Genomic DNA, 8,943 nt, shown 5'->3' with positions numbered 1-8,943 from the left:
TTAGAGAAATCAGAGAAAACAGTGGGAATAAATAGTACTTGATCCATTCAGAACCCGTTCTGGACCCTGAGCATTCCCAGAAATTACAACGTTGTGACAATTCTTGCACCAATTCTGTAACTAAAGTGGCGATGACTCCAAAGCAGTCGTTCACTTAGTTTAACTCTGAGGAAGATTACAGTATTTTATTTTTCAATTTTGAGCACTTGTTTTTTTCAACTCCAAGTGAGAAAATTTGAAATAAATTTCAGATTTTAGCATGCCTTTTAAGACTTTCTAGGACTTGAAGGTTCTTATTAATGGTATAACACAGGCTTTTCAAATTCTGCTAGGTGACAATTTCTTGAAAACGTGCTAAAGCTGTATTTTTTTAAAAAAGCCCTTGCTAGAGGCAAAGGCTATTAGATATTGAGGCTATTAGATATTGTTTATAAATCTGTAATGTTTGTTAGAAATGAATAGGGTGAGGACAAAACTGAACAAGGAAAGAGTGCCAGAGATGGGAAAACATTTAGGCAGAGAATCACTGCAAATGTCTGTGCTGATGAACACAGTGGTTTTGGTGTTTTCACACTGGGGTACTCTTAATGAGAGCTGATGAGTATTTAATATAAAGGTAAGTTAAGAAACAGTCATGGTGTCTGTGAAAGGGATGTGTGCCTCTTGCTCAGCCTCACTTCATATCAGCAGATACCAGAGATTTACCCACACTCTTCGGGGGATGGCCACCATTTCCTTTGCCACTGCTCGGCCCATGCGCAGCTGTTTATCACCATAACCCTTTTCTTGAATTTATCAGCCCTCCAGATCTGACAGCAGAAAAACTTGCACAACCTCCCCTCTATCTGTCTCATTCAGATCAGATGGGTCAGATGGGCTGGTTTAGACGGCTTAAATAGCAAACATGATGATCCAGCAGATTTTGTTTGAAACTGTTTAGTAAGCTCTCAGCTGAGTATCTGCTCTGCAGGTGTCAAGAGCTGGTAAGTCCTGCTGGGGGAAGAATTAAAGGAGCTTGCGACAGGTTCGTGATAATATTTCTTTTCTGCTGAGCAGTTAGATGTGACGGATGACATCTGTTCTGCTTTTACTCAGGGCATGTTTGTCTGACACTGAGGAACTGGCAATATGGAGGTTTTGTATTCGGGCTCACACAGGAAGGGCCACATCACAAAGCATTTTCTCTTTCCTCATTTCATCAAAGTCGCTCCTGGTTCAAACCCTGCTATAGATCTTAGCCACTTCCACTGCGTGATCGTTACCACTTTCTAAAGACAGCCAGTTCAAGAGCTTGGGTCACTTTTGAAAGCATCTGTGCTACCAGAGGTAACTCATCCCATCATCACCCTTCCTGGCAAGTTTGGCATAAGAACAAAGCACTGGAAGGAGCCCTCTGGGCCATAAATTCCTGCAGGTTTCCATGTCATACACCCCCTGTCATGAAGCTAATAAGTTCCACACTGAAAGCAGTGTTGCTCTCTGTGGTTACTGCTCCTGTTAAAAGTATTTTCTAGGACCACGTGCTGATAGTCAGAGCTTATCTCTACATTTCCAGCCACAGTTAGCTGGAGGCGGAGCCTTCTGTTTGCATCATGCCAATGCCATGAAGCAAAGCACTATCTGCACCCACAGCACTCTGCCGGCGCGGTGCTGCCCAGTGTCGCACGCTGTTCATCAGAAGGGTGCACGTCCCTGGGCAAGGGGCTCACACGCGTTAGTAGGACTCCACGAAGCAACAGTTTACCTGGAGCCCACGGACTTTTTGCTGGTGGTTACACCACCCCACACGGGTCCCCAAGGAGTTGTAACAGCATATATAACAGCTGACTCTTATCGGCCTCTTCTTCAGCTTTATCTACCCTCTGATCTCACTTATCTAAAAAGATATTGATCCCTTGCTCCTATCCGGCTCACATCCTTTCTTGTCCTTCGTGGTTCACCCTCTTTCCCCCAGTAATCCTCAGCGTTACGCTTACACTCTCTTGTGGTTTAACTGGGCTGGCAGATCAGCACCACACAGCCGTTCACTCCCCCTCCCCCTCCCTCTGTGGGATGGGGGAAAGATTCAAAAAAAAATGAAACCTTCTGGGTTGAGATAAAGACAGTTTGTTAGGACAGAAAAGAAAGGAAAAAAATAATAGTAACGATAATAGTACTACTAATAACAATGTGTACAAAACAAGTGATGCACAATGCACTTGCTCACCACCCGCTGACCGATGCCCATCCCATCCTCGAGCAGTGGTCCCCCCACTCCAGCCAGCCCCCCCATATTAATTGCTCAGCATGACTCCATAAGGTACGGGACATCCCTTTGGCCAGTCTGGGTCAGCTGTCCCGGGTCTGTCCCCTCCCAGCTCCTGCTGCACCCCCAGCCTGCCCGCTGGCAGGACAGAGCAAGAAGCTGAAAAGTCCTTGGCTTGGTGTAAGCACTGCTCTGCAACAATTAAACCATCAGGGTGTTATCAACATTATTCTCATCCTAAATCCCAAACACAGCACCATGTCAGCTTCTAGGAGGAAAACTAACTCTATCCTAGCTGAAACCAGGACACACTCTCACTTGATTTTCGCTTGTCATACTCATAACACTCTTCTTTCACCCAAACCCTGGCCCATTTTATTCAAACTCGTGTTTGGTTTTTTTGCCTTCATAGATTGGCAGCACCAGAATAATGGAACAACAAATGTGCCTACAGAGGATGGAGGACCATACCATGGTTTTGTGACACCTTTGTGCCTTTCTTATTCTGCATTGCCTTGGATGTTGGCAAATTACACTGACACACTAAACCCATCCCCAGTGGACTGTAGACAAAGCTCTCTGTCCAGAAATCCTTGTGTGCTGTGTACTTTCTGTGTGCATCCAAACAGCAGGTACAAATACACCAGCAAATACACGTTTCAGGTGTGTTACCAGTGTTTGGCCAGTACCATCCAGTCACACTGTTCTGCTTCAGCTGTGGTAGAAGCCAGGTCGTGCTGCTGATGAACCCTACCAGCTGTGGAGGGAAAAAATGAGACTGATCTTGTTCAGCTCTCTTGCTTTGCAGTTACTTCATGGAGACTTTATTTCATTGGATTCTGAGGTACAAACATTTATAATAAAGTAAAATAAAATAAAATAAAATAAAATAAAATAAAATAAAATAAAAAAATAATAAAATAAAATAAAATAAAATAAAATAAAATAAAATAAAATAAAATAAAATAAAATAAAATAAAATAAAATAAAATAAAATAAAATAAAATAAAATAAAATAAAATAAAATAAAATAAAATTAAAATAAAATAAAATAAAATACATCCTATGTAAAACATAGCTGTTGATACATATCAGCTGTGGAAGTTATGATAAGCTAAGCACAAAAAACATTAAGTTGTTTTCACTTGTGATGTTATCTGTATTGCAAGTGTGCCTTCCTGTAATCCTGTAATTTTATTTCCCGTTTATATAGTGCCTTTCCTGATGTTGATCCACAGAGCTTCCTTGAAATCTGACTAATTTTATTTCTCTCATAAACACAGGAGACAAACAGGGGGTTCAGAGAGAGATTTTTCTTGTCCAGTGTTACATAGGAAGGTTGTGGCACAGATCACCTAGAACCTAGATTTCCTGGTTGTGTTTCTGATACAAAATCTACTTTCTCAGTGTCATTTTAGTTTTCATTATGAGCATTTTTCAACATAGAGAAGAGCAAACTGTATTTTTCCTGTGTGTATTCCTCAGTTCCTTCTCTGTAACATTGCTACTGTATCTCAAAATACATTTGAAAAGAAAACAAATAATGTGATTTTAAAACTGCATTTTAGTTATACAATAATGGCTTCTTGCTTTCTTATCCAAATTTTTGTAGTACTTTTAATGAAAACAGGATGAAAACCTACTCCCTTCCTTGCTCCTTTTCTCTTTCCCTCTTCTCCTCCCTCCCTCCCTCCCTCCCTCCCTCCTTCCCTTCATTCCTTCTTTCCCTCCCCCTCCCACAATACAGGAAGCATTAATACCTGTGAATATTTTAATGTAGGCAAATATGACTAGTAGATTCATGAATTCAGGCCAATCTCCTCTACCTTCATTTGTATTATTTGCAGACCTTTCAGAGTTAATTGCTCATTTTTTGCAATAGCGATAGGAATTTCCTCAAGGGTCACAAAGGAGTCTGTTCTTGAAGCTGACATTTCCTCGCTGTGAAGACCATCTAAAAACGCAAAAGAGTCAGTAATTTTTAGACTAAATGATGCATAAAATAAAAAAAAGGTGAAATCCAACATTGCAAAATCAGTTTCAGTAATCAAATGCAGTTACTCTGCAAGGAACTGAATCCTTATCAGCAAAGATTTTTGAAAAGCTGCCCAGCATTTCCTTTTTATTTAGTCAACATTTAGTTACATTACAAAATTGGCTTAACTATAGAATAAGAAATGCAGTTTTTTCAAATATTACACTAAGGATAAAATGCTTTACCGATAAATTTACCGATAATTGAGTAATGTTACCTGTCATTGCTTTATAAACAGCAGGTTATTTATCCTTTGAGAAAAAAACATTTCAGAACCAAGCTAAGGTACCCGTATGCATTAAATGAACTGATCAACCCAAATCTTAATTGGGCTTGGAGTTCCAAAACAGGAAAAATATCAAAGTTAGGCTAAATAAATTAAGGAACATAAATCTCATTTATTGACTAATATTTTGTCAGATTCTCTGTGTAGTCATAACCGCTGAGAAATTTAGCATGCAGATCAGAAATAAGGAGGAGGGAATTAGGCAGCTGATCCACAGTGGGAAAAGCAATCATAAGTTAATTCAGGATGTGTTCTGCTAATATTGATGAAGATCTAAAAGAGAGCTCTTTGGAGTAAAGGGGGCTCATTTTGCTTCCCTAGATTTTTTAGAAATTTAGGTTGGAGTGCCAGAGTTAGCCAGCAAAGCTATGTAAAATGTAAGGCTAACAGGCAGATGCCCTTGTTTGCCCCTTCTGCATTGACTGAAAAATAAAACGTAGCCAACAATAGCATACCTGTACCAAATATGGGACCAGTGACCAAGTCAGTACAACAATGTGAATTGCCACTTTCTGTTTAGTTTTTCTAAGAGTATTACAAACTAATTGCACCACTTTCCGGTCTTCTGTATTAAATAGCGATTATTATACTCAGCAACATTACGAAATAAACCCATAGCCCTGCTTTCTATTTCCATAACATCAGTAGAAGCTCAGCTCTGCTGGTATCCTCCCGGCTACCTCTGGAAAGACGGGCTGAAGACAAGAGCTCCTGTTTACTTCATGGCTTTGAAAGGAATTGAGGGGACTCTGACACTCATGGGCAAGACTTCATGCACTGGTTTTCTGCGTAAAGCCACTTCAGTGGCTCTCAGAAGTGTACACAAAATTCAGTGTTGCAAGACGAAGACCTGGTTCCAGCTGCTGCTTCCCTGGGAAGAGGAAAGGGAGGACAGAAACAGAAAAGCGATGCAGGCAGGGATGAGTCGGGAGAATGGGGCTGACTGCTGTCCGGGGAGCAGGGGGGATGCAGCCTCCTGCCCTGCCTGGGTAGCACCTGCCACCCCACACAGCCAGGCTGCTCTCTCGTGACAGCAGCCATGTGCAGGCTATCTTTCATGGGTCCTAGAGCAAGCAACATTTAAGGCAGAACATTGCTGTCTTGGTTGTCAGGGGCGTCACCCATTGAACCAAATCAGTCACTCCGTGAAGTACATGTGGCATATTTTACACAAAAACCCAGAGAAACTGGTCATTTGGTCAGCCCTGAAAGCCAACGGATGCAGAGCTCAGTGATTTGTGATGGGAGGGATGACCACAGCGGGAGATGTTGCTGGATGTGCTCTGTGGCAGTACCAGAGGTGCCTTGCAGGTAGGAAGTGGGTTCGCTCTCCTGCAGCGTCACGGTTGTGAGCACAACGAGTCACGGCAGCACATGGTGCACTCGTGTGACACGTTCAGCCTCCTTTGAAAAGCTGCGTAAATTGTGTTTCTGTACACAACCTATTTTGGTGATGTTGGCACGATGATCTGTAATACTTTGTTTACCTACTGACAAGATGACAAGAAGTTCAGTCCCGCGCAGGGAGCTGCAGGCAGTGTTTGTTAGCAGTATACCTTTGCATCTGACGAGAAAGAACTCGTGCAATGATTCTCTTCTACGCTCCCTGTACATGTTGTGGATCTTTGACACGTTTTGTAGTCACTGTGTGATGAGCAAATAAGTTGTGCAGGGTTTTGGATTTGATGGGTGTATGCATCCTAGCCCCTGATTGCTGCAAGCTGGTAAAATATTTTTGCTGACCACAGCAACAGCAATTCTTGCACAATAATTCTTGTACAGAAATGGAGAAAGATGATACCAATTTGCTAACTGCCCCGCACTTCCCACTTGGAAATATGGCGCGCGACTCATTAGCACAGGGGCTACTTTTGTTCTAGTTCTTACTTAGTCCTGCTGTAAAGCCACTTTGGGGCAAAGGCAGTGTAAAAGGAGGGTCAGTGTTAGAGAAGTGGCCTCGGCTTGGAGAATTTTGTGAATGTCCCCTTCCCAGTAGAAGCGGCCATGGGCCGTACGCCCACCCTCACACAGACTTCCCAGAGGCACCCAACGGAGAGCACAAAAATGGGTCTCTGACACCTTCCATAACCCCCTTTCCCCACAAAAATCTGGAAGAGGACCGCTTTCTGCCAGCCGAGCACGCCGCCCGCCCGCCCCACCTGGCGGGGCGCGCACCGGGGCGGGCAGGGCCGGCCGAAGCGGGGCGGGGTGCCCACACCCGGCGGGCTCTTTGTTAGCGAGACCGCCAGCTCCTGACGGACACCGGCACCGTCCCTCGCGGGGCTGCCAGGCGGCGGGCCCGGAGCCCTGACGCCGGTGCCCCGAGGGGGTGCCGGCCCCGCGGGACGCCCCGGGGGCGAGGCGAGGCTCCGGGGGGGCTCAGCACGGCTCGGCGCCGCCCGGCGCCCCGCCTCGCCCCCTCCCCTGCTTTCCCTCCCCTCCTTCCCTTCCCCGCCCCGGCCCCCCGCACGCCGGGCGGCGGGGCCGGCTCCCGCCCCTCGTCCGCGGCGAGGCGGGCCGGGGCGGCGGGGCGCGGAGCGGAGCCGAGCGCGGGGAGGGGAGGGGAGGGGAGGCGAGGCGCCTGGGCAGCCCTCCCGGAGGAGCCCGGCCCACCTCTCTCTCCCGCACAGGCGCCCCCTCCTCCCCGCCCCGAAAGAGGAACTCCCCGCCCGCCGGGCCGCGGCGGAGGAGGGAGCGGCGGCGTTGGCGGCGGCGGCGGCCGGCCCCAGGCGCAGCATGGCGCAGCGTCGCCCGCCGCCCGCCGCCACCTAAAGGCGCCCCGCGGCGCCGAGCCGAGCCCTGCCCGCGCCCATGGCGCCGCCGGCCGCCCTCGGCTGGCTGCTGCCGCCCCTGCTGGCGGCGCTGGCGGGCGCCGGCGGCCCGCAGTGCTTCGAGCTGCCGGGGGCCCCCATCGACAACATCGAGGTGAGCGGCGGCGGCGTGCTGGTGGCCGGCGGCAGCTGCCTCTACGAGCTGCTGCCCGAGCTGCGGCCGCGCCGCCGCGTCCCGCCGCTGGCGGAGGGCTCGGGCTGCGGGGAGCCCCCCGGGGTGCGCAGCAAGCTGCTGCTGCCCTACGAGGAGGCCGGCGGCGGCGGCGTGCTGCTGGCCGGCTGGACGCGGGCGTCGGGCAGCTGCGAGGTGTGGGAGCGGCCGGCCTACCGGCAGCGCTTCAACCGCACCGAGGTGGTGAGCTGCCTGCCCGGCGGCTCCACCGCCGGCGTGGTGTTCCAGCAGGCCGGCGCCTGGTACCTGGCGGTGGCGGCCACCTACTCGGCCGGCCGCCGCGAGGCGAAGGAGGACTGCGAGCCCTCCGAGTCGGACCAGACGACCGCCATCACCGTGCGCCCCACGGACTCGCTGCTGCCCAGCGAGGAGCTGGGCATCATCAAGTACCACGTGGAGCCCCTGCACTTCGTCGACGCGCTGTGGTGGGGCGGCCACCTCTTCTTCCCCTACTACCGCTGGAAGGCCAAGTCCGGCAAGGACCCGGAGCCGCCGAGCATGGCCGTCCTGCACCAGCTGCAGCCCTCGGAGCGCGGCTTCTCCCTGCGAGGCCAGGTGTATTTGGACTGTGGGTGCAGGAGCCTCATCGTTTCCTCCAGCCTCATCCGCCAGGGAGAGAAGGGCTGGTGGGTGGGCGTCTTCAACCACAGCCACAGCACCAAGACCTGGAACGCCACCGCCGTCTGCATCTTCGGGATGGAGGAGATGAAGGAGCAAGCCTGCGCCTCCACGCACTTCGCCGTCAACGAGAACCACTGCGTAAGTCTGGCCGTCGTTTTGCTAAGCTTTCGCCCTGCGTGCCGGTGTTGTCGCTGGCGCTGCTTTTGCCGGTGCTGCTGTGCATGACTCGAGGGCCGTCCCCGGCGAGCGGACCCGAAGGCGCGTGAAGTTCAGGGGAACTTCAGAGCCGTGATCGGCTTTGCGCATCAGCCCTCGCTCCGGCAGCCCTGAAGATCTATGCAGCGCTTTCTGTTTCTAAAGAGACGATCCCTTAACAGATCCTGGAGCGTCCTTCCCAACTATGTCTCAGGAAGGATGTGTCTGAGGGAACACCTGAGGGCATCCTGGGTCAGGCTCAAGACTCAGGCTGTTCACTCAGTGCGCCCTTTTCTGCCAAGAATTAGTCATACCTCGTTGTATTTTCCATAGAGCCTAGATAAAGCATCTCCTACCTTATTCTGTGCATTCACATCTCGTGTCATTGCAGCTACATCAGAAATGGAAAAAAAGCCTATCGGTTTGACTTTTGTGCACTGGGCTGTGCTTGTTGTTATGCCCATTGCTTATGAGTTATTTATGCTCGCTGGCTCGGTGGTGGGTGTTCTCCAGACCTCCCAGGACTGGCCTTTCTCAAGAGGGCCCACAAGCCCCCCC

The 8,943-nt window shown here is 49.5% G+C and overlaps 1 protein-coding gene across 1 annotated transcript in view; it reads left to right on the top strand.

Annotated features, from left to right (window-relative positions):
• Positions 1-7,080: 7,080 nt before the first annotated feature.
• PLXNC1 (plexin C1) overlaps positions 7,081-8,943 on the top strand; it is a 71,931-nt gene continuing 70,068 nt past the window's right edge. The window contains exon 1 of the mRNA XM_013182534.3: positions 7,081-8,328. Within this exon, the coding sequence (XP_013037988.3) occupies positions 7,378-8,328 (951 nt within the window). The 5' untranslated portion in view covers positions 7,081-7,377. The remainder of the gene's footprint in view (positions 8,329-8,943) is intronic.

This window comes from Anser cygnoides, chromosome 1, assembly GCF_040182565.1.
Source record: "Anser cygnoides isolate HZ-2024a breed goose chromosome 1, Taihu_goose_T2T_genome, whole genome shotgun sequence".
NCBI lineage: Eukaryota > Metazoa > Chordata > Aves > Anseriformes > Anatidae > Anser > Anser cygnoides.
Note: the sequence above shows the minus strand (reverse complement) of the source record. Positions and strands in the feature narration are given on the sequence as shown.